This window comes from Sycon ciliatum, chromosome 2, assembly GCF_964019385.1.
Source record: "Sycon ciliatum chromosome 2, ocSycCili1.1, whole genome shotgun sequence".
Classification (NCBI taxonomy): domain Eukaryota; kingdom Metazoa; phylum Porifera; class Calcarea; order Leucosolenida; family Sycettidae; genus Sycon; species Sycon ciliatum.
The window spans coordinates 24,004,866-24,029,865 of NC_088644.1; the positions used below are offsets into that span (position 1 = coordinate 24,004,866).

At 45.7% G+C, this 25,000-nt stretch overlaps 2 protein-coding genes across 2 annotated transcripts in view; one reads left to right on the top strand and one right to left on the bottom strand.

The window, feature by feature from the left end:
* LOC135809308 (F-actin-capping protein subunit alpha-2-like) overlaps nucleotides 1-8,760 on the top strand; it is an 8,988-nt gene extending 228 nt beyond the window's left edge. The window contains exons 2-11 of the mRNA XM_065322641.1: nucleotides 1-61; nucleotides 141-192; nucleotides 307-370; nucleotides 1,088-1,177; nucleotides 2,459-2,575; nucleotides 3,855-3,934; nucleotides 5,134-5,215; nucleotides 6,063-6,134; nucleotides 7,473-7,535; nucleotides 8,435-8,760. The exon at nucleotides 1-61 is cut by the window's left edge and continues 3 nt beyond it. Coding sequence (XP_065178713.1) covers nucleotides 1-61; nucleotides 141-192; nucleotides 307-370; nucleotides 1,088-1,177; nucleotides 2,459-2,575; nucleotides 3,855-3,934; nucleotides 5,134-5,215; nucleotides 6,063-6,134; nucleotides 7,473-7,535; nucleotides 8,435-8,572 — 819 coding nt within the window. The 3' untranslated portion in view covers nucleotides 8,573-8,760. The remainder of the gene's footprint in view (nucleotides 62-140; nucleotides 193-306; nucleotides 371-1,087; nucleotides 1,178-2,458; nucleotides 2,576-3,854; nucleotides 3,935-5,133; nucleotides 5,216-6,062; nucleotides 6,135-7,472; nucleotides 7,536-8,434) is intronic.
* LOC135809307 (rootletin-like) overlaps nucleotides 8,705-25,000 on the bottom strand; it is a 65,905-nt gene continuing 49,609 nt past the window's right edge. Inside the window, exons 42-53 of the mRNA XM_065322640.1 lie at nucleotides 21,917-21,986; nucleotides 21,389-21,487; nucleotides 20,714-20,795; nucleotides 19,765-19,826; nucleotides 18,894-18,953; nucleotides 16,098-16,166; nucleotides 13,400-13,456; nucleotides 12,707-12,880; nucleotides 11,976-12,067; nucleotides 11,127-11,226; nucleotides 10,639-10,707; nucleotides 8,705-9,095 (exon numbers count right to left, since the gene is read on the bottom strand). Coding sequence (XP_065178712.1) covers nucleotides 9,087-9,095; nucleotides 10,639-10,707; nucleotides 11,127-11,226; nucleotides 11,976-12,067; nucleotides 12,707-12,880; nucleotides 13,400-13,456; nucleotides 16,098-16,166; nucleotides 18,894-18,953; nucleotides 19,765-19,826; nucleotides 20,714-20,795; nucleotides 21,389-21,487; nucleotides 21,917-21,986 — 943 coding nt within the window. The 3' untranslated portion in view covers nucleotides 8,705-9,086. The remainder of the gene's footprint in view (nucleotides 9,096-10,638; nucleotides 10,708-11,126; nucleotides 11,227-11,975; nucleotides 12,068-12,706; nucleotides 12,881-13,399; nucleotides 13,457-16,097; nucleotides 16,167-18,893; nucleotides 18,954-19,764; nucleotides 19,827-20,713; nucleotides 20,796-21,388; nucleotides 21,488-21,916; nucleotides 21,987-25,000) is intronic.

Here is a 25,000-nt window from a genome sequence, read left to right on the forward strand (position 1 = left end):
CGCATCGCATCAAACTTCATCCTTCACGCTCCCCCTGGAGAATTCAACGAAGTTTTCAATGGTGAGACCCAGCTCTACGGTGGTGTTTCAGGACATAATGAAGGCCACACTTACATGGTCTTCTGCTGTTTCTATTGCAGATGTCCGCATAATCCTCAACAATGACAAGCTGCTCAAATCTGGAGCCTCTGAGTGAGTGTTGTTGGAGCCATCCTAGGAGTTTCGAAAAGGCACCATCGCCATACGAGATAAATGTTGACTGGACATGGATATTCTCTGTGCTGTTCTGGATTTGGTAATTTACAGGAGCTTCGCCAAGCATAATATGGAGCAGTTTGTCCCTGTTAAGTTGGAAGGAGCCTCATCCTCAGTGAGCAAATTTGTATTTAGTTGTGCTCTTACGACTGACACGAAGGTCGTTTACGAACGTACTTCGTATTGTCAATTGCTTGTTGAAGTTAGTCCATGCATTTCTGCTCTAAAAAAGCAGCAACAGTACACACAGACACCGTTGAGACATTTAGTGCCAACGTATGTATGGTTTAGAGGCGTTTAGTTTGTGTGTGTGTTGTCGCGTTTTGGGCTCAATCCTGTTTCAGCGTATTACACGTACTGGTAGATCGCTACTGGTACTGTATGATGTGCAAGGACAGTGTAGTAGTATTGGGTGAGGCTATCCTGTGGACGAGGCATGGAAGGAAGTTGCCTCACCAAAACACGTCTGTATTCCGTTAGGGTAGCACGTAGGAGAAAACGATATGTCAGCTCTGGAAAGGAATTCACATCCAGTGTGCAGCTGTCATCTGCAGAAAGCAATAATTTCAAATTCTGTTCAAACATTGCACTCTCACCACCTGTTCTCCATGTTTGTACTCTTAGTCTTAGTTGTGGCTTGTACTAGACTAGTAGTAGTAGCGAGCATACGCATGAGTCTGTTCCCTTTACCACAGCTACAAACGTTGACAGGTTTGAGCACTCTGCTGAGGATGTTGGATAATTGATAATTTGTATGTTGTCTGAAATTGGGGAGTGACTGTGTATGGTATTAGTACTTTTCATGGTGTTGCTGCATGTTATTTGTCTGCAGACACTTATTACTGAGCATGCTGATGCTGGCAAGGGTCGTTACTTTGACCCAAGCACAAAGAAGTCGTTTGCTTTCGATCACCTTCGCAAGGTAAGTCCCTCGGTTATTATGCACAATTATTCAGTCTGAAAGTGATCTCATGTCCAGATGATCTGGTACCAAACCTTCTGTGCCATGACTTTTACAACAACAACAACAACAAGAAGAAAGCGTGTGGCGCCATAGTAGTGGTTTACGATTATTAAATATTGGCAGTCAGTCATTTCAATTTCTCTGTTGATAGTCAACAATGTGTCATCTTGTGAAGACTTGGCTTCTTCAACTTGTGTAGTACGGTATACTAGTATGGCCTTGTGTCTTGTTTGGTAACTGACAATGAGCGTTGGTTGTTCGAATAAACGCCCGCCCTGTTGTGCACAACAATTTACTCTCTAATAACGAACCCTCTGCTGTAGTCTTTTCGTACTAGTACAAACGAGCAGTCGACTATTCATTTATGAAGTTTTGGCGTGGATGGGTGCTTGCTCACTATTTTATGGTGGTGCTCCACAACTTGTGCACATCAGTTGCAATGCGGACAGAAGTTGCCGCTCAATACTGAGCACATGCATTGCGTTTCCAAAAGTGCATGTGCACCAGTGTGTGCAGCTGGAATGGGTGGTTGTCCTGGATTACCGAATGCAATAAAATGATGTCATCAATACAAGTGAGATTCAAGCAGGTCTCATGTTGCACTGCACAACTCTGCATCATTCCTCTTCGTAACCTAGGACGCAATCCAGTAGTTTTGCCATGACAGACACCTATACAGAGTGTACACCCTCTGGTTTCCATCAAGAGTACAACCCCCACGAGTTTGCAACTCCCACATGCAGTACTCTCCTTGCAGAATTTCATGCTAATATGTTAACTGATGCAATGCTCCTCGTATGCATGGTTTCTGGCGCTTGTACAAATTGTCATTGCATCAGGCTTGAATGCACACGTACATACATTTCCGATCAGACTGCAGAATGTCCACCACTGTTCGCTGGAGGTGCCTAAAACAAGTGTACATTCCATGTTGCATCGTAAAATTGATGTGACGTTGATTGGATGATTCTGCCAGGACAGCAGTGGTGTTGGAAGTCGCATGCCGCACGCCACTGTGTGCTCTTGCTTTCGTGTACCCGTGTCGCCACTGCCTCTAATCCATGCTCACATTGCACCTCCAGACATTGTGTAGGATCTGGAGTCTGACTGTCCAAGTCTGTTGGCTGATCATTGACTAATGTGTAGAACTCCGAGTTAGAACTTGTAGCAGGTGCATCTACTGCTTTCTCTCCAAGTCTTTATTTGCTGTGTGCATTATCTTTATGTCTTCCCTTACAGGAGGCTAGCGATGTAAAAGCCGGAAGTGGAGACAGCGGCTCAGAAAGCTTTCGCTCTGCGTTGGAATCAGCATGGAAGGATTACGTTGCTGACCACTACCCTGATGGCACTGGTGCTGTAAGTTTCTATGCTGCAATGAAGGAACAGAGTGGCTGTCGGGCCCACATTGTTTGTGGTTGTCCATGATTGAATTCAACTTTATGTGGAGCCAAAATCATGCGCATGTTTGCTGATACAGAATATATTTTCTGGATCGGGGGGGGGGGGGGATCATGTTCAGTCTTTGTTCCTCGTCTCAGTAAAGCCGTGACTACCGGCAGTGTTATTAGAGAGGTTCTGGGGTACTATTTTCCGTGCCAAAATCCGTATGGGCGCTACGGATTTTTACGAGGCGTGCTCCATACGATTTTTCAGCACGGAGAATCCATGTGGACAGTCTTTCATACGAACCATGTTTCGTATGGAGATTTGCGTCATCGAATGCAGAAAGATTTTTCGCGTACAAATTTGGTACGAGAAACACGATTTTCCGCGGGAAGTTTGGATTTCGGTACAAATTTTCAAAATAGAAAGGCATAGCGCGGGAATATGACGTGTTTGCGATCGTAACCTAGGCAATGACGGCAAACACATAAGTTCCGTACTCCGGAACATTTCACTGCTCGAAAACGACGTATAAAACGTATAAAAATCCGCAGCGCCTCTACGGATTTTGACACGAAAACTCGTACTCCGGAACCTCTCTATTGTTTTCAATCCGTGCATATGATGTCAAGCACGATGTGGAAGCAGGAATTCATTTTGTGTTTTGGTGTGTCCTACTGGCGCGTGGCCTTCGGGAGTTGCTGTGAGGTAGCTTCATTTTTGTCCGGTCACTTTTTCTGTAATGTCATATGACAAGAATACAACTTACAGTCCATTCATAAAAAGATGGGCTCTGGCTCTGGCGAGCTCCCATATTTGGCGGTTTTTCGTGATTTCATCGTACACAGTGCAGTGCTGCGAACTTTGAAATTTGAAAAAGGGTCCAAAAAGGGTGCCTGAACTGGGGTTCGAACCGCAGAATGCACTGTTGCCAGGCGGGGTCAAACGGCCTGGATTTTGATGGTTTTCCCAATTCTGTGCTTTTGGGGCAAAACCTGGCCGAAATCCTATTCTTGCTATGGCTTGCTTTTTGGACAAAAAAACTTCAGAAACATAATTGGAAGAGGATTCCATAGGGGATTGCCAAAAAAATTCTAAAAAAACTCAAAGTTTGACCCATTTATGGCCAAAAGCTAGTTCATTTTTTCTGAATGGACTGTAGTCGTTAACCCCTTTGCATAGTGCGTTTCGTTGTTCACTCAGCTGGGTAGTTTGCAATCCATTTGGTTGCCTGTTCTGCTTCATGGCCTAGGTTTACGGCAAATCGTCTGGCTCTCAGAAGACCATCGTTGCTTGCATCGAGGACCACAGATTCCGGCCCAACAACTTCTGGTGAGTACTTGTTTTTGACTTCATCCATCCCTAGCACCAAGAGTTCATAACCCCCAAGAATGTGCGACTTCCTGCACAACCTCTATACAGTGCTGCGACGGTAGAACTTCACATCACGTGGCCTGGTTCAAAAGGTTACGCTAGTGAACAGTGCAAAGTGACCACATGAGAGTTGAAACCAAAGCAGGGTTGCGCACAACCCTGTATCTAGGGTTCTAGCCTAGCCCGTTCCTATTTTTCGCGAGCCCAGTCGTTTCGTTCTTCTATGGTACAGTTATACATGTACAATGTACATGTCATTGTATGTATGAAAGTTAACATGTTGACCGTACATGCATGTATCGGTACATGACTGTTGCATAATTACGCATGTGCACGCCTGCCAGTTCACATGTTTTTACTTACCATGACACTACAGAAATGTATCATCCAAGCCTATGCAGAGATACTTCTGACTCTCTGAGTGCACATTATAATGTTCTTTGGCCATTGACAGTACTGTAGGATCACACATGTTCCTGCACTAGCCAGCTCATGATTCTTGAGTCGCTTGGCATTGAAATGTGTGTGCAGTGCTCATGATGTATGACCTCCAGCCGGGATTCGCTTATCCGCCCCACTTCCGAAACCCAACCAAGGGGTCGTTGTAATGGGTTATGCTATTGTCCGGAGGTGCTGGGCCTGCGTTTCTCATCCTGCCCATTCCTGGTCTCCACTACATTGTTCCTTTGATTCTGTCTGTGGATGTACTATTCTGTCCTGGTGGTCTTGCATCAGTATGCTGGGATAATATTTAGGGGTGAAACAATTATACCGAATACTCGAGTAATCGCTCGGGTTTTTCAAAAATAATCGTACTCGTTCTTACATGGTGCATGCATTTTCCACAGAAATCTATAGTTTCAGTGCAGCAGTCTGCAGATATTGATGTGACTATGTGGTGAACATTTGTTCATGAGTAGAGAGAGCCCAAATGACCCACCAACCAATAATTCAATAGACCCGAGTAAAATGACTGCCACTCGGTTCAATCAGGGTTGTATCATGTGATTTTAAGGCCCCTGATGTGCAATTTTTAGGAGATGAAGAATACTCGAATATTCGATCGGAAAAAATCAGAGTACCCGAACTCGGGATCTCAGTGCCAACTTTCACCCCTATGGGATATTATATTATTATGTTGTCTGTGTGTTTGACAGCAATGGCCGCTGGAGGACAGAATGGACAGTGTCATTCTCTGGCAGTGGCTCTGTTGAGCTGAAGGGTGTAATGAGAGTACAGGTGAGTTAGAACAACAGCGTGTGGTCTGTACTGTCAAGTGTCCCTAGCCCAAGAGGGTACAGGCGTGATGTGAGGCTCTGACCATATCAATTGACTTCTTGCTTCATACACTGTCCCTGTATAGACGAAACCTATACCTGCTGTCTATTTCTCAAAACGAAATAATAATGAAATGTCTTAGAGTGCTGTTCAGGAAATTTGGTTACTCTGCTACCCTGCATTTGGTGAAATTGACAGGGTTCGCACAGGTTATGGAAAGTCTGGAAAATGTATGATATCATATTGTGAAACATGTTTTCAAGGTTTTAGGAAATTTGAGGCCACATGCCACGTACTGCTCTTTTATCTCCGAAACTCAACAATTGCAAGCCAGATATGAAAGAAAGTAAAAAGACATCAGTCACACCACCGGGACTCGAACCAGGGACCTTGCTATTCGCGAGCAATGCTCTAACCAACTGAGCTACAGTATGACTCTTATCCACAGTGATGTTTTCAAGGACCTGGAAAACTATGATATTTGCGTTAGAGTTTGAAAAGTTTTGGAAAAAGAAGTTTCCGGCTGTTCCTTTTCAGCGTGTGCGCCTTCTTTGGCTTGTGTTCTACGCGTGGCAGCTGTCCTGCACGTTTTGTATTTTATGTAGTGAGTATACATTTGTGCCGTTGTCCGGAATTCTTTTTGCCTGTTCGGGCAGTGGACCATTTCAACTTCTGTGCGTTCTTTGGCTTGTGTTCGGTTATGGAAAGTTTGGAAAGGGCTTTGAAAAAGTTAATAAATTTGGTCGTGAATTTCCTGTGCGAACCCTGAACTGAGCATGATCTCAATGCTGTATTGTTGTCTATGCAGGTACATTACTACGAAGACGGTAATGTGCAACTCGTGTCTTCCAAGGAGGTCAAGGAGTCCGTCACAATCTCTGTACGTATTCACCCCCAACTATGGGACATTTCACTAACATAGTCGTGTTAACCTGCATGAGAGTTCTGTGCTGTCTCCTAGCGTGCCTCTGCCAGGATTTGAATGTACAAACTCCATAAATAACCAAAAGAACTGTTGCAGTGGCACCGTGTGTTCACACCACACTGTCATCAATAACCTCCAAAGGATGTGGTTTATCAATAGAACGTGCTTTAGAGATGTCGACTTTTTTGTATCATCAACTCCCACATATCCTGCTGTCCCGACAGAATTTCAAGTTTACGTCATTTTTGTCATGCAATGCGCACTGTGCATGTATTATCAGACGTATCCTGAACCCGTGGTGGACAAAGCCCCGTTTGATCCGGTACAAATTAGTGCAAAGAATAACATGCGTTGTGTTGACATCCCGTACGAATGTCGTAAATCACTGGTGCAAGAAGCATTGCATCATAAAAATGACGTCACCTTGAAATTCTGTCGGGACAGCAGGATATGTGGGAGTTGCACACTCTGGGAGGTTATGTACTCTTGTTGATACCAAGAGTACATACACTAGGCAACTCCATGTATGAGTTTCTGGAAGTGCAAATTTGTTGTTTGCGTCATGTTCGGTTTCACCCTATCTTTATGTTTAAAAATGAAGCAAGCCATTCAGTGCGCTGTCCAGGACCCATGTGCGGTGTTGCACACTCTTGTAACAGTCTTGGCTTGTTGTTTTTTCAATTGATGATCTTCTGCCATTTGCTTCATTGAATACTTCACTTCTCTTATCACCAGAAGCGTTGCCAACAAACTGACTCGCCTTGAATTACATGTATAATACAGTCTGACACCACATCCCCGGGGACGTGGGAAAGCGCTACGGCATTCCCACCGTACGTCCTTCGCACGTATACGATGTGGTTGCCTCGTGCACATCCGACATCTACATAGCGCGAAGTCGGATCGTACTGCTTTTAGTACTCTCTGCACTTATCTCCATGGATGTGCACGTAGAGCCACAGATAAAACCATGAAACTCAGCGCTTGCTTTTAGGGGTGAACGAAGTGGAAGGTTCGAAGAGCCTTCATTTCTATTTGAAACAACTGCTCCCGGTACTCAGTATGGCTGCTCAGTGAAATCCGATTTCCGTGGATCAAGTCTGCGCCCTGCACCAGTTCACATCCCGGTGTTTGCAGGTCTAGGGCTGCACAGCACCAGACGTGGCATTGACTCGCTTGATTGGATTTCATAAAGCAGAAGTTCGGTACATGTTTTCTCTTTCACTAATACCCACTGCTGTGAATGCATATTAATCTTGTGTGTTGTCTCTACTTTGTACATTGTACCAACAGGACGAGGCATCCACAGCCAAGGCGATTGTAAAAATTGTGTCAGCAGCAGAGAGCGACTACCAGGTACGTTCCTACCCTGCTTTGCTTGCCGCATTTCTTTGCACAATGTGACATGTGCATTCCTTTGTAACGAATACGCCCAGAAATGTCCCGGTCAAAATTGGAAGAAGTACGACAACCTAGAACGAGCAAGACTTACAATGTGTATCCCAGCCAACCCTGTATATCACCCATCGACAGTGCTGCAGATGCCGAACATTGTTGCTGCAACAGTCTGGTACCCAAACTATGCAACTTCCTGAAAGTATTAAATGGAGGAAGATGGCCCATCGAAAGGTGTTACAATGTTAGTTTGTATGAAAGGTAGATTTGCATAGGATAAATAACTCGGCTTCGTTTTTATAGGTAATAAAACAAGTTATAAAAACCTCAGCTGTGCCCCGGTTTTTATGCATGTTTATATGGTCTATAAAACTCTCAACCATGGCGTTTATCCGTCACATACAGTAGCTCTGAATTCCTTCTACGCTTTACAGGCTCTCCTGCCCTGACCTTGGCATGTACATGATTGGTCAACCAGTCTCAATTCTCCCCTCAGCAGCTCTGATTTCTCGCCTCGGGTGAATGGCAGTTTCTGATTGGCTGAGATTGGTCGACCTGTCATGTAGGGCCAGGGGAGGAGAGGCTATACAGCTAATAAGGAGTTTCTGAATCGCATATGAATCTGGTGCATGACGTCAGTATTTCCACAATAATATTGGCAAAGGAGCATTTGTGATATTTCCACTGAATCTCACCATCAGGGTACCTGGTAGACCGAGGTGCCCATGCGTTTGCCGTCTTGATAAGTGAGATGTGAGTGTCTATGTAGTGACAGCATTTGCTGAATCATGCGTGACATTACCGCTATCTGTACAGTTTGTTTTATTTCATCTTTGTGTTTGGTGTGCATCCATGTGTAGACTGGTATCGGCTCGAACTACACAACCATGTCCTCAACATCGTTCAAGGCTCTGCGGCGAGCTCTTCCCGTCACTCGCACGAAGCTTGACTGGAACAAGATTGCCGGCTACCAGGTTGCCCGTGAGATGAAGAAGTAAAAAGAACAATCATTGTCCCCTCCCCGCCATTGTAATAATATTAATTGCCCCGTCACGTTTAATCATTGCCTGCCACTTTGTTCGCCAACGTCATTTATTATTTCTTGCTTTTTGAAAGTGCATACAGACCCGTACTTTTAGATTTTTTGTTTCTTTTGGCAAATATATTGACAGGAATACTCACCGAATCTCCTAACTTTATGCAGTGTGAGACTAGAGGGAGAGATTAGAGTAGTTTGAAAAAGCTTGTTAAGAAAAATGTTGTTTAAAGAGAAGATAATGTGCTGTGAAGTTTGTACAGAGCAGGAAGGGGAGATTTGGGGGGGGGGGGGGGTCTACTCAGTAGCATTTAGCGCTAGAAAATAATCAAGAAGGCATTGGGCAATGGTGGTGTGCTCACTAAATAGTACAGCTTTTACATATATGCATGAAACTTTGAAATATGGACATCAAACTGTAGTGTACATATGTACAAGATCTTTCCATTACTCTCAGCTTCCTTGGGATTCGTTCTTTACAGTTTCTGCAAGGGATAAAACAAAAACAAAAAAGCAAATGGGGACCTTTCGCACCACGCGTACGGATACGAAACGAATGCTGATTCGTCACCTGGGTTCGAGGAGTCCCTGCGGAGAGCTCGTTTTCACGAATGGAAGCCTCTTCATTCGTGGCGCGCTCCGAATCCGTCAGGTACACATGTTTTGTCAGGTACACATTTTTCCCCTTGATTCCATGATCCATGCATGTGTGTGTAAACACCCGACGACTTGCGAAACCTGGATCTGTTTTCAACGAAACGATTACGAGCCGAATCAAACTGTTGTGTGAAATCCGACCTGAAGTGCAAAGCTTGCTGCCTGGACTATAGTGCATTCGCCTAATCTGGGCGCCTGATACAGGTCGTCCCTCGTTAATACATAATCTCTGGGACTTGACAAATGTTATGTATTAACGGGGTTTATGTACTAAACGAAAGTGTACATAACTTGCTTGTATACCAGAATTTTTCACTTTTTTCAACTTTTCTGAGTGTTTCCTGCTGCCATGACTAGGGAGCGAGATATTCTTGATTCCCTCGATATAACATAAAAATTATGTTATAACGGTCACAGTCAGCGAAGATTCTACATGATACATTACATGCCCAGCCGCGCCTGTACAGTCACTCTAAAAAAAACAGAGCTTTGTCGGTTTGTGATGTGCGCTCTGATTTCTGAGCTAATTGTGTCCACAAGTAGAAACTAGAACACGACGTGCCTCCACTGGAAGGCCAAAAGACCAACGAATTATGTACTATTGAGGTAGGTGGCATGCGGGTACGGAGAAATGTTATGTACTAACGGGGTTTATGTACTAACGAATTATGTACTAACCGACAAAATTTGTATGGAAGTGACCACGTTTCGTCCGGGACTTGAGATTTCTTATGTACTAACGGGGTTTATGTACTAACCGGACTCGTATTAACGGGGGACGACCTGTACACTAAAACTACATGTATGTGTACCATCTCAACGAACTCTCCATGATGGCCCAGGTTCGAGCAGGTTGGAGAGGCACCCGGCATAGTACGCATGCGGGCGATCTCTAGCCAAGGAACAGCAGCGGAACAGTTGCACGATACTAATAGTAATCAAATGTTTTGTCACTATTGTGTCAATGCATATCATACGCGATCTGTCACAATTATGTGTCTGAAAAAATACTTTTTGCACATATCTTGATCAAATTTCACTGCATTCATTCCTATGTAATTCATCGACTTCACTATCTTCAATAAGAATGGAGTGAGACTGTGAAAAACCTATGGGCCCAGATTTCGGGAATGTGTAGTGACCTCTCGTACATGTACATGCATTTTGTGTATACATGTATAAATCATTTTTCGTAAAAGTGGCCTCTGTATATTTTCGCATGGAAAGAAATAAACTTTCTCTTTGGCCCCAAATTCGTTGTGGTCTGGTTGGCCATTGTAGCCGTCAAGGTTGACGTAAAACACCATAAATGCACTATAGTTCCGATTACATCATTGTATTTGTACATTCGGCTGCTGATGCCCCTCTCACCTTTCCCAATGTTGAAGAATGTCCAAGCTTTCCACCAAGACCAGTGGATGTGCCAGCAGTTCCATGTGCCTGAACAGTGACACCATAATAACCATAGAACCATAGTATTATTTTGTCAACATCCAACTTCCGTTTTTTTCTTCAACAGATCGTGACTTCAGCTAGATTTGCTCGGTCGCCATGCCCTCAGACTTCTTGGCAAAGGGTTTCAAGAGAATTGCAGAAAATCACACCCGGCTACCCTGAATCCATGAGCTGAGTGCACACGTACGCACGCACGTGCGTGCGCACTCACGCACACACACGCGCGCGCGCGCACACACGCACACACACACACACACTGACACACACACACTGACACATACATCCTTCGTTAAAGCACACACAGTAACACATAGATACGCATGCACACACAGTAACACGCACACACACAGTCGTCGTCATACATGCACACAAAGAGCACCGTGTAGCTAGTTTCCCTGACTCACCCTCGATCTTGACTGGCTTGTGGTACCAAGCATTTCTGCAGTCAATGTTGAGCCATGTGCACGTGCATCGTCAGCACCAGCAAATTGAGAATGGGTTGTTCTGCACAAGAAAGTTAGCACATTCGACATGCATTTTCTGTTCCAATGGAATTGCAGCTGTATATGCATTTTCTGTTCCAATGGAATTGCAGCTGTACATGTATTTTGATATCGAAGCCTACTCAAAGTACAGTACTACCAAGAGTAAATACGCTCCCAGGAGCATGCAATTCTGCATACAGGGTCACCGACGACGAAAACTCACATCACATGCTCCAGGTGCGATTTGTGCTTGGTACAGCTAAGTTTAGCATGCGCCCAATCCGAATAACTGTTATCTGCCAACATCATGCTGATAACTCGCATGACTTGAAGCCGAGTGGGTTTCTGTGAGGAGTGCTATTTTTCAACTCCACTGGTCACTAAAACGGACTGGGAACGTGCAACAGGAACACTACACCACGTGATGTGAGTTTTCGCCATCGGCGGACCCCATAGAAAGGTACAGGAAGTCAGCAAATGTTCGGCACATCATTTGTTTGGCTATTTTTGGCCTGGTCATGTTTAGCTGAAAATGTGTTGCGGCCGAAATTTCGCTTTGCAAGGTTCAGTGTGACAGTGTATACGGGCGGCAGCAGTACAGGCCGTAAATTAGATGCGACCGAAAAGGATTTTAGCCCTGGGAGGCCGAAATTTAAATGGGCAGAACATTTGTAGTCTTCCTTATGTACTCTTGATACTACCATTATACAATGTATAGCTGTTCTGTAGACAGTCGAAGCTCCACTTCCAGTTCAAAGTACTACTAACCTTAGTCTTGTGCTTTGATGATCTGTTTTGCTATGCTTGACGAGTCGATTGGATAGCAACTGACTGTGCCTTGCCTCGGCTTCATAAAGTTTCTTCACAGACAGAAATAGGACAGAGAGAGAGAGAGAGAGACTTTAGGATAGGAGAACTGAACGGTTGGCTAAGGCTGCATACATATGTTATGCTCACTCCAGCCACTCCAGCCACTACAGCCGGTACTATTAGAAATCCTTACTTAATTAGCAGTGACAATTTTATTTTTTTCAAGGAGAAGGCGGACAGCCCAAACGTGCCGGTTTTCAATGAATTGTTTTGAGTTTTGCCCGTACAATAGGTGGTTCCAGGTTATAAACAAAATTCTTTACAGTGACCAGGGTATAGCACACCAGTTGAAAAACCAAGTACAGACAGGGCTGGCCAGAGGAATCCAACCTCATGAATAAAGTAGCGCCGCCGCGTTCGAGTGAACAGAACAGTGTCTGTAGTGCTAGGGCTGTGTAGCGCCCGGCGCCATTTTAGTCATGAGGTTGGATTTCTCTGGCCAGTACTGTACCAGTACAAGCACTTTCACCAGAAACAAAATCGAAATTCTTTATTCGTTTCCTCAGAGCTCAATTCATCAGAAGTAAGAGGCCGATCGAAGTCATGACGTTTTGTTTCTGGAGGAAGTATATGCACATGTCTACCAGCGGTATGATGTCATCTCACTTTCAGCTATGATGTCATCTTACCTTGTATTTGCTGGTATCAGCATGTGCCAGTTCCAGGTTCAGCTGGGACTCGCGCAGTTGTGACTCGGTGCGCTCAAGCTCAGCCTTCACGGTTGTGAGTTTTTCACCATGCTCTGAGTGCGCTTTGGTCATGGTGTCGGAGTGCATCTTCACCAGTGCGATCCGAGAGCTTGCCTGTATGGATAAGATAGCACACACATGATGTCAGGTCACAACTTGCTCATAGTGGATCGGCCATAGCATTATTGTCATGGCAATGAATTCATAATGTACGTGGGGATGGTAGTTTGAAATGACGTTGTATCATTTTCAGTCTTTTTGAGACACCTCTTGCCACATTCTGCACACATCGCAGTCACGTATGCCAAAATTCGAAATTCGAACCTTTTGCCATGGAGAATGCGTTTTCATAGCGTCAGCAGGTGAGATGGTCGGATCGCAAAGACTATGCACTGCCACCAAGAGTCCAAAACCCCTGGACTCTTGGCAGTCTTGCTGCCACTAGCGCACTTGCCTTACCCACACGTATCCTGCAAGTACTGCACCAATGCCGGCAAACATCCAACCCAGCAGCGAACAGGCCAGCTTAAAGGATGACACAAAAGGACATAATAGACCTATGCACTAAACTCAGGATTGTCATTGCCAGTGTACCAAATGTAATGCACACCTGACATTGCCCAGAGATCTTACCTGTTCCTGTAAGTGGCTGTTCACAGATGCAAGCCTCTTGTTGAGTTCAGTACGTGACTAGCAGTTCATATAGCCGCAGGAAAACAAAGAAGAAACACAAAGAACCGTACAAGAGCTCAATACCGACACTCAACACCATAACCACTTCGGGCACCTGTCCAGACACAGCAAGTGGTGAAGGCATGCCAAGCTGAATTCAGTGTTATGATATAGCCAATCCTTAGCCTTGGCAACACTAGCAGTGCAGCATGCAGCTGGCTGATGTCAGGGGCGTATCAGCGCTGGTCAGGCCGTGACCATATAAACATTCTGTCAATCAACCAAGTCCTGTTTAACCCTTTTGTTGCGGCGCGCTTTGTGGCACTAGACAAGAGGCCTGGTGTTCACCTGATTGCGGTCGGGGAAGGTCCACGTCGCACCATTGCCAAAGCAGCGCTTCAATGTGTCTACCTCCTGTGCTCCTGCCAATTTGTAGGGCTGGGTTGAAGGATGACGACGAGAGATCCGAACTACCAATATTCACCCCAATCTGTGAGCCTGGTTGTCACTTTCCTGACGATTTCAATCCAGAACATGAAGTTGAGTGCTTTCGAACCTTTAAAACAAGGGTATGTGGTACCTTCCAGGTGAACCGCCGTGGCATCGGTAAATCCCTGAGAAATCTGAAGGAGCGTCAACGGCGTGCAAAGAGATCAGATATGCGATATGCGGGAGATGGAAGCCTGATTCAATTGCACCGGATGGACAAGTGGTGCGTCACCATGATCTCAAACACCCACAGTGCCACAGAGTATGCCAATGAGAACAGAACTGTGAAGGAGCTTGGGCAAATTCAGAACATCACAGTCCCGATACCCGAGACAATTCAAGTGTACAACATGGCAATGGGAGGCGTTTGTAAGTTTGATCAGCTGGTGGCCTCATATCGCATACTTCGGAAGACCAAACAGTTTTGGAAGACTCTTTTTCTTGATTTTGTAGAAGTAGCCCTCGTCAATTCATAACATTTGAGCAATGACGTGCTGGCCATCCTGGAGTCATTGGCGGTGATCGTTCACTTTCCCAGATGGAATACCGCCTCAATGTTGTGCAGCAGCTTTCTGAAATCGATGACGATGCCTGCATTCCACATGATGCCTGCATTCCACTGCAAACTAGCACTCCTGCAGTAGCACACTGCTTTACAAAAAAAGCCACCACCACACTTGCCCATCGCTACACACGACAAAAGAAACTGCGTCGTATGCAAAGAAACACCTGCATTGGAGTCTAGGATTGCATGTTCTGTACGTACAAACCAGAAGGGAAATGCAACTCATTTTCGTCGCACCACTGCACGCTACTGCTTAGCTGAGTATCACGAGAATGTAATACTAACATCTTTCAGGTTACCATGGTTACCATATAGTAGACTGTGAACGTTTTTCAAGATTTTAGTGTGCCGAATGGCTCTTAAGTCTTATAATTATCATCATAGCTAATGTCTTACATATATACAGCTGATTTTTCCGTGTTTGGAAATGTACGCCATATTTGGACAATGGCCCCGCCCTCATATAAAACCATATTCGGGCAATTAGTGCCCCTGGTACACTATTGTTTCAATGCTGGTACATTTACGTCGACCGGCATAAACCAAAGAAGAAACTACCAGTGCAATGACATGGACAAGAATAGTAGCAAAAGTACACCATAAAAAATTGCACATGCGCTTGGTTACAAGCCCGGGGGCCGGGGGAGGGCACTATTCGAGAGAGGGCTATATTTTATTCACTGGCTCTTTTAGAGACTGGGGCACTATTCAAGATAGGGCTCTAATCGCGTGGGTACGGTATCACGTTTTGACTTACATACTGTTGGACCTGATTTCCCAATCCATGGTAGCCTGAGAAACCAAAACTTGTACCCACTAATAGTTTATTGTGTCTAAGCTGTGAACTAATGTTTGTGTAGGGGTAGGGTACCCTCTACATACATTATATAAAACAAGTAAATTGAGTAAATTATCGTGTCCGTTCCGGACGGGAGCTCACGACGGCCGCTAACACCCGGTAAACCCTAGCGGCAGATGCAGTGCCTAACGGTGAGGGTGAGGGGATAAGTCTCACAATCACTGGCACAAGTGCCGAGAAACCTCATTAGCCGCATCCATGTACCCCTTGTGCCTGGCCACAAGTTCCCAGTTGACTGTGGGTAGCAGCACGGCTGGAAAAACCGCTCCCAGGCAGGACTTGAACCAGGCACCTCTCTCGTATCTCAATCATGGTCTTAGGCAACCCACTGTGCCTGCCTGGTACATAAAGGGCTAAAGCCCGATCCATACATTATTTTGGGTACGGCGAATGCTTCGCAATGTGTATGGCAACGGTCACGTGATGGGACAAACAAGATGAGCTTGGAGAGGACCTTTTGTCGCAACAGGTGTCGTGACGCGGCTCCCTTACGGGCAACAAAGTTTGAACCAGGCTTAATGACGGAGCAATAAAAAAAGTTAATAGTTGTGGGTAAGGGCACTGGGCCCGACTGTCTTCAGCTAGCCAGACCTTCCTGAGTTGGCTCGACTATCTTCAGTTGCCTGGACCATTTTTAGTTGCCTTGACCATCTTCAGATACCCGGAGCATTTTCATTTTCAGTTGGCCAGGCTAGTTCTGAAAGATGCGTGCGTGCTGTGCATGTCCACCATGAACCATGTCTCACCTCCAGCTCCACTTTTCTCTTGTACTCTTGCATCTCTGATGCATCTATCCACTTGCTGCCAAGCTTGCTCTGTTAACATACACATGTACAGTGCCACAGCCACACACATGCAAGCATGCACAGCATACACACGTGCAAGCATGCGCAGCATACGCACATGCAAGCATGCACAGCATACGCACATGGCATTCGGAAGATTGTGAAGTTGTTGTACTGCTCAGCACCTGCACATCTGCTCATCAACAGTACTTGCATATGAGCCTGAGCGAGCTAAAACATGACCACAGCTTTTTTTTGAAAAGTCGAGAAATCTCGATTTGAATTTCGCGGCAAAAAAAACCGAAGTGGAGTTCGACTCGTGCGATCGCGTGAGTTGCTGTTCCTGTTCTTCACGGTCGAAACTGACAGTTTTGATTCCAGGTCTTCGTTGCAAGTAAGTTTTTTGTTTGAGTTTGTGTTTCATGCTACGCTGAGTCGCCTACTAACCTACGGATCGTCTGGATGGACCGAAGGAAGAGTCTGCTGTACTGCGGAGCAGAAGAAGACGACATCCTCGCGCTCCATGCGCAGGACGAAACATTTTATGGATTCGCGTCCGAATCAGACGATGATGGCTACAGCGACGAGTCATCTGAGGACGACACATTCGCAGAACGTAAACGAATTGATGCTGGCAGTCCCAGTAACTGGAGTGACGAGGAGTTCTACTCTGATGATGACCTGGCAGCGACTGGCAGCGACACGGATTTGCGAGGTGAGTCGGCTGATGATTTGTCCAGAGCGCACATCGCTTCACAAATCCGTGACAATGCCAGCATTGGCTGCAAGTGTAAAACCAATCACTGGGCTCTGCTACTACCTCAGATCGATGATTTGAGTGCCCTCATGCACAACGTGGCTAACATGGGCAGTAGGCAGCGCAAACAGTACATCTTGGGCTCACTTGCGAGTGGATCAAGCCGTGTACAGGAGGGCACTGGTGCCCGGAATATGAGTATAACATACTGCGTGCTGGGCAAGATTGTGTGCCGCAGTGCGTATCTGGAAGTGCATAGCATCTCACGGGCTATCTTGACCTCACTTATGAAATGTGTTGAGAACAACGAATCATTGCCACCTACGCATGGCCGTGTAGGATCCAGTAGTCCGACCAAGATTTCAGAGTGCACTATCACGCGTGTAGTGCAGTTCTTAGAGCACTATGCATCGTGTCATGGCATACCACAGCCAGCAGCGCCACGTGGCCGTGGCAAGCCAGCACCGATTTACTTACCGGCTAGTTTGACTAAGAAAAGGCTGTACAGGAAGTATGGTGACATGGAGGACACTAGACCGCTTGGCTTCACGACTTTCCGGAAAATCTGGAAGCAACGCGCATCAAACATCGTTATTATGAAACGCCGTTCAGATGTCTGCGCACGATGTGAGAAGATGCGAGAGAAGGTACGGCTTGCAAAAACAGAAGAGCAGACTCGTGACGCTGTAGAAAGGCTTCAGCAACACATCGATGCAGCAGACAAGGAGCGCGAGTTCTACAAATCAAGTATCGCGGATGCCAAGAAGTTGCTGGTGGAAGCAACTGAATCTGGTAATGTCTCGGCAGCTGCACATGTAACTTTTGATTACGCACAACAGCTTGAGCTCCCGCACCACACTAGACAAGTTGGCCCACTTTATTTTAAATCTCGCTTTAAAGTTCACTTATTCGGTGTTTGTAATGAGCCTAGGAACGCGCAGTCTAACTACATATTCCACGAAGCTGAATCTATTGGCCAAGATGGGGCTAAAGCACACGGTCCCAACGCAGTTGTTAGCATGCTGCACCATTATTGGCAAACTCTTCCAGAGCGCAAGGTCTGCATGCATGCTAACAACTGCGTTGGGCAGAATAAGAACCGTACAGTGATGGCATACTTGTGCTGGCGTGTGATGCATGGTTTGTCAGATGAAATAATTTTATCTTTCATGCGTGTAGGACACACCCGCTGCAGTGTTGATGCTAAGTTTGGCAGGCTTAAGCAGAACTTCAGAAACTCTGAGGTAGATTCAATGGCAGATGTTGTGCTTGCTATTGATTCTTCATGTGACGCGAATATTGCTGTTCGCCTATGCTGGGATTGGCTGGATTGGAGCAGTTTCCTAGCTAAATTCTTCAAGGCCGTCAAGGGCATTACAAAGTACCAACACTTCAGAGTAACGAAGGGCAAGCCCGGTGTGTTGTTTATGAAGGTGGATTGTGATGGTGAAGAAGTCGAATACCAACTACTTCAGACATCTGCAACGGTTGATCGCGTTCTAGCTGGTGGTTCTCCTGTGGTGCTTCAACCAGAAGGTATTTCGGACACCAGGCTCAGCTACCTGGAGAAGGATGTGGCCGAGTACCTGTCAGCTGAGGCTACAAAACCCTGGACGGAGTAAACACCCCAGAAAGAATGAATCAAGTGACATACCAACTGAGTGCATAATGACAATCTCATCAATGTACATAGAATTCCACAATTCTGATAGTGCCACATATAATACCACTATAGCACCACTTAGACATGTCGGATCAATCTAAAACTCTCAGAGAGGGAACTTTAGGTGTACTAGACCATTTTTTGGGAAAAAAGTAGAAATCGAATTTTTTGGTCTGTGGTCATATTTTAGCGTGCTCTGGCTCATATTAGCTAAGATTCTCAACTTCACCATGACGTTCATCAGTGGCTCTCAAACATCATGCCATGATAATTTGTAATCGTGTGTAGCAGGATAGGTACACGTATGTAACATGTGTGACACAACACACACGCTCACCTTCAAGTCCTCCAGTTCATGTTGCACAGACACCTTGCCTGCCTCCAGTGACTCTATAGCCTACATAACAGGGGCAGTGGTAATAGAGTACACAGCTAGGAGAAAGAGACCGTGACAAGGCTGCCTGCATACACTAGCAAGGCTGTCAGGGCCGGGGCGGCAGCCGCCCCACTTTTTTGGCCGTTTTTTTGGAGCACACTGCAACAAAGCGCGATGATCGCAGCTCAGCGCAAACTTGGCAAATAATGAAAAATCCTTGTCCCGATCGTGGTTTGTTGCAGAATCAAAAAGTCATTGATTGCAGTTACATGTACACTGAAATGGCACCAAATGCTTGGAAATGCTTGCAATTGGCTTCAATTTTGAAAAATTTCCCGGGGCAGGGTAAGGAAAAATCCTTGTCCCCGATCGTAGCGTTTTCTTGGTTTGTTGCAGAATCAAAAAGTCTTCCATTGTAGTTACACTGAAATGGCACCAAATGCCCGTAAATGCTTGCAATATCGTGCAATTGGCTTCCATTCTTTCCCGGGGGAGGGCCCCGGACCCCCCCCCCCCTCCATGGCCACCCCACCTCCAAAGTCGGTGCTACGGGCCTGAATAGTCTATTGAAGAATGTGCTACCATGATGCTGTCTTGGCAATACCGTTTTTCCCCGATTAGAAGTCACACTTCACTATAAGTCGCAACCCATTTTCAGGTCTGAGCCAAATTGTGTACATACATTCACATGAGCAGCAAGTCATACTTGATTGTAAGTCACATCCCCTTCTTTGCCTTTGCAACGTATCATCAACATTCTTAGTCTAAAATGATCGTGATAAGGGCAAAACAGTGTAAATTTGCTACTGCACTGTGTGTTAGTAGAGCTCACGGTTTGAAGCGTCTGTTCCCGCTGCCTTCTACTCTCCAGGTCACCCTTGACATGCCGCAGCTCTAATAACACACAGAAGAGAGAGAGAGAGAGAGAGAGAGAGAGAGAGAGAGAGAGAGAGAGAGAGAGAGAGAGAGAGAGAGAGAGAGAGAGAGAGAGAGAGAGAGAGAGAGAGAGAGCGAGAGAGCGAGAGAGCGAGAGAGAGAGAGAGAGCGAGAGAGAGAGAGAGAGAGAGAGAGAGAGAGAGAGAGAGAGAGAGAGAGAGAGAGAGAGAGAGAGAGAGAGAGAGAGAGAGAGAGAGGGAGAGGGATGGAGAGAGAGAGAGAGAGAGAGAGAGAGACAGACAGACAGACAGACAGAGATAGACAAGCATGGCAATGGCTGCTGAAAGGGGAGGCGGGGGTTACTAGTGGTGATTAAAACCTGTTATATGCAGTCACTGTCCTAGGTTCACGCAGTGGGCGAGAACTGAACGATGGTGGCTTATTGTGCCTCAGTCCACCGCCCTATATCATGCAAAGCTATTTCACACTTGTACATTTGTCTATGACCACATTGGAGTAACATCTGTACATGGCAGATGGACAGTGGAAACAACATGGCCGACATCAAGTGGCCCAAAAATCCCGGGATTGACTCGAGCTTGAAGTCTTGAAGCAACATGGCTGACATCATGTGACCCACCGACCCAGGGATTGACTGGAGCTGGAGGCAATATGGCTTCCCCATTCGGGTATGTGATAGGCGTAAACAATTCTATATTGATACGCTGTCATGATGCTACACGCCCTGATTGACTACTCAACTATGTTCGATGTGTTCCTGGCATTACTATGCCGTGGACCCAGTATATCCCTGGAGAAATGGTAGTTAGCGATCACTACAGACTAGAAACTTAGCAAATGTAACGTTAAGCCGGTCAGACAAGTCTCACAATCAATCACCGTACCATCTTTCAGTCTAGTGCAGGTCTTCTTGTACTCGTGACGGCGTGTTTCACCATTCTGCACGTGTGCGTTGTACTCAGTCAGCTAGCAACACAACACAAACACAACACAACACAAACACAACACAAACACAACACAACACACAACCATGCCACTGATCTTAGCCAGAGTACGTTCACCTCAGGGATGTTCCATACTGCTGGGAGTCGACAGAGCAATTTAAGCTGAAACAGCTCTTTGGTGACCGTAGGCCTAGGGATTGTAGTTGCTCTGAGTCGCACCTTGCATCTTGATAAGTAGCTAAGTTCAGAATGCATGCAAGGCTCTATGCACTGTGTGGAACAAGACAAGTGTAGGTAAGAGGTCTAAGACTATGGTACTAGTCACTAAGTGGCAAGAGTTTACTTGACACAGTGAGCGCATGCACATGCATAAACACACTCGCGCGCAGGCACACCCACGCACACACATCAGACCTCAGATCTCAGACCTGCCCATCGCGTAAGCAATAATAGCAAACAGCTATGTTAGACATAACACACACACGCACGCACACATACACGCGCACACACACACATGCACACATGTAGCAGGCATAGGAATGGCACATACACATGTCCAACACGGGCCTGTAAAGCCAGATTCATTGTAGAGTCCCGAAAACCTTCACCCCATACCTGATCCTGAAGAACTCGAATCTGCTCATGGAATTTAGTTCGCTCTACCTCCATATCAGCTTGTATCTTTGGCAAGGTGAGTTGAGTTGCGAGCACATCCTACAGCAGAAAGTGAAGAGGTTGACATGATTATCAAACTAGCAATCACCCATCCTCATCAGACAACCATCTAGACTAAGCACATCAATTACTGAGGACAACTTAGACATGCACGTCATGGACAGTGTGCAGTTAAGTGAAAATGCACAATGCCACGACGACCACCAGCGGATCAGATGACAAGTTTAATATTCACCAGTCTACTGCTTGCAAACAGTGTGCTGCCACAGGCAATGAGCTACATGTACGGTGTGTACATATTACGTGCATGATACCGGATAGTCCAATCAAAGTCATCTATTGGACACCTTCTGCCTGTGCGGTTGCCATTGGAAATGCACATAGCCGACCATCCACGGAGTTGCACTCGGAAGGGAGGAGGGAAGGACGGGGGGGGGGGGGGGGGGGGTAGCAGATACGTTGATATACCTTTAGGCGTCGCTTTACTGCCTTGTACTCAGTCATGTATGACTTCAGCATCTGTTCCAGCTCAGTGCATCTGGGGAAAGAAGCACAAAAGTGTGAACCCAGTTACCAAGGTTTTCACATTGGGGACCTCCTACTAACATGAAAAAGAAGTGCATTTTCGTCTCCGTTCCCAAAGAACTCAAGACAGCCGCTAACACCCGAAATAACCCACATAGGCAAAGTTGCTGGGGTGCATGCAGTTAGCAGTATGCTAGTAGGGTATGGCTGCCTCATGATCAGGGAAACCCATGTTAAAGCCCACATCAAAACTATAGGCTTACTTCCGACACCGTGCTGTGTCGTTTTGACACACTGGCAGAATACAACTTCACAAGTTAAAAGCTAGTCATATATTACAGAAAGAACACTGAAACAAGGAAAGCAGGGAATATGTACAGTGTATTGGGAAGGAAGGGAAAGGGTGATGCGGTAGTACTAGTAGCAGGTGCACGGGTGCAGGGTCCATTGATGGTCTATGTATGGTGTGATGTGCCAGATACAGTGGCACCTGCCTACTGGACAGTACACAGCCCACTTCAAATCCACGTCAAACCCACGCCAAGCCAACGTTCGCATTCAGCATAATTATACCTGTGTTATATATGTAGGACTCAGTATAGAGTCCATGCACTATATGATGTCCAGCACCCTATATAGAGTCCATTGGTCCAAAATCCACTATACAGAGTCCAGGAGTCCACTCAGTTTTGATCAGCTTCATCCTGCCGCGCAATCCCCTATAAGGAGTACACTTTTTCTACAAATCCCCTATTCACAGTCCAGGAGTCCAGTTTATCCAGTCACGCCGTCCTGTGTGTTGTGCCCGAAAGAGAACAAACACATTTTCAGTTTTGCTTGCTTCGTGGCAGCGCATTCCTTTCTTCACTTCAGCCATGGCTGCCAGTTCTGCTGTGCAGTTGCTGACAGTAATCTGTCTCGAGGTAACCAGGGAGGATAAGGAGACGTTCAAAATCAAATCTGGAAAGCGTCTTGTGGTTCTCTGAAGACGTTTCATCAGTGCGCGGGATGAAAGCAGAAATTGCAGAACGAGAAAAGTTCAGCACAGTTCAAATCTGACCAGTCAGGTACACTGACACTCTCTTTCGTTCGACGCCACAAGGATCCCATGTTTGGCTGGCCATTGCTGCCAGTAAGACGTTTGAACGGTTTCATCAGAGCGAGGGATGAAAGCAGAAAGCGGAGAAAGAGAAAAGTTCAGCACAGTTCCAATCTGACGAGTCAGATACACTGACACTCTCGTTCGTTCGACGCCACAAGGATACCCCTGTTTGACTGGACAAGAGCTGCCTGTACCACCGTGTCAAAAGGCTGTCCAACTACATGGCAGGACGATGACTGAGGTAAGGAAGCTTTTACTCGTTTCGATTGGTCTGCTGTTCTGTCGTTATGCTTGAATTTTTTCCCATTTTCAAGGAGCGTATCGCGTTTGTTTGATGTTGCTTGAATAAATGCCCTAAAAGTAATCAACCACTTCGTAATAGTCCTCAAGGACTGCAAGGACTTTGCATCAATCGTATACGATCGTCTAGCTATCATCAATTATTATAATTATTTCATGAGAAATGTATTTTTATCCCTGTGATAACTATGTGAAACTCCACGACACTCTTCCTCTAGTATGATGTCAAATACAATGGGATCCACAAACGCAGTGCCAGTGTACATGTACTAGTAGTAGTAGGAGGATTGCTTGTATGCCAATGACAAGAAAAAGCTTCCGAAGCTAATACTCGTATTCCCTGAAGTAACCGTTTTGATGTCACGAACATGACATTGTGTCAGTGAAACTGCCTCGTGACAACAAATCATTGCATTTCCATCTTGGGGAAGACTGACTGACGGCAACGCCGTACAGATTGTTCAAATCCTCTCATTTCAATTTAGTTGCAGTGAAGTGAAACACTGTGTACACTACATGTATGTTGGTGTGTCTGTGCGTCTTGAGTGTGCACAAACGATCTTATTCCTCGTATTACTAATAGATTATTGTCCCCACCGTCACCTGTTCACAGGTCTTTGAGTGGATTGATTTTCATTGAGCATCACATTCGTTGAGAACTTGGTAGTTGTGTGCTCCCATGCATCATTACGGTAATAAGCGTATCCTTGTGCTATCTATTTGTTGCAGGTGTGCTGATCTTCAGAAGCTTGCGGAACTGAGTGCTGCTGAACATTTGCATGGTCATGAGCAATGGTGAAGCTTGCTATTGCACTCTCAGCATGTGCTAGTATTATGCTGACCACTGCACTATGTTACTCTCTTACACTACTACGTGTATGTAAACGTGCGTGTACCCGTCCCCGTATGCATTCGTTTCGTATAATTATTTGTTATCCCTCTTGACTTTACGTGTAAATGGGTGGACGTTTGCATGGCTGTTGGAGTTGCGTGTGTATTGTGTCTCTACTCTTTTCTTGTTGTTTTCTTGGCGTTGTATAAGTTTGTGTGTGTGTGTGTTAGGCCTTGGCGGATAATGCTCGAAAAGGTGGCGGATTCTGCTTTTTTTGCACCGAAATTGGCAGAACCACACAAACCTTATGGCGGGCAATTCCTCGAATTCTGCTCCATTTCTTTATCCACATACCAAACATGCATGAAACTTACCAGAAAAAGTACCGAATTCTGCCAATTTTTCTGCCGGCATTATCCGCCAAGGCCTAGTGTGTGTGTGTGTGTGTGTGTGTGTGTGTGTGTGTGTGTGTGTGTGTGTGTGTGTGTGTGTGTGTGTGTGTGCGCGCGCGCGCGCGCAATAATTTGAAAACAAATAATTAATCCTGGGCTCTCCATTATTCTCTTTCGATTCTTGTTTTTTTTCTAGGTATTTTCTTGGCGTTGTGTGGGTGTGTGCATGTGTGTGTGCGTGCACAATAATTTGGCAACACTACATGATTGAGATATTGTAATTTGCAGCGTATGCAAAGAGACCACTTGATTTGAGGATGGTGTTTGTAGGGTTTTTCATGTAATGAAGTGGCTGCAGTGGCGCCTCAATACATATTTTTATCTTGAGAAGTGAATGATGT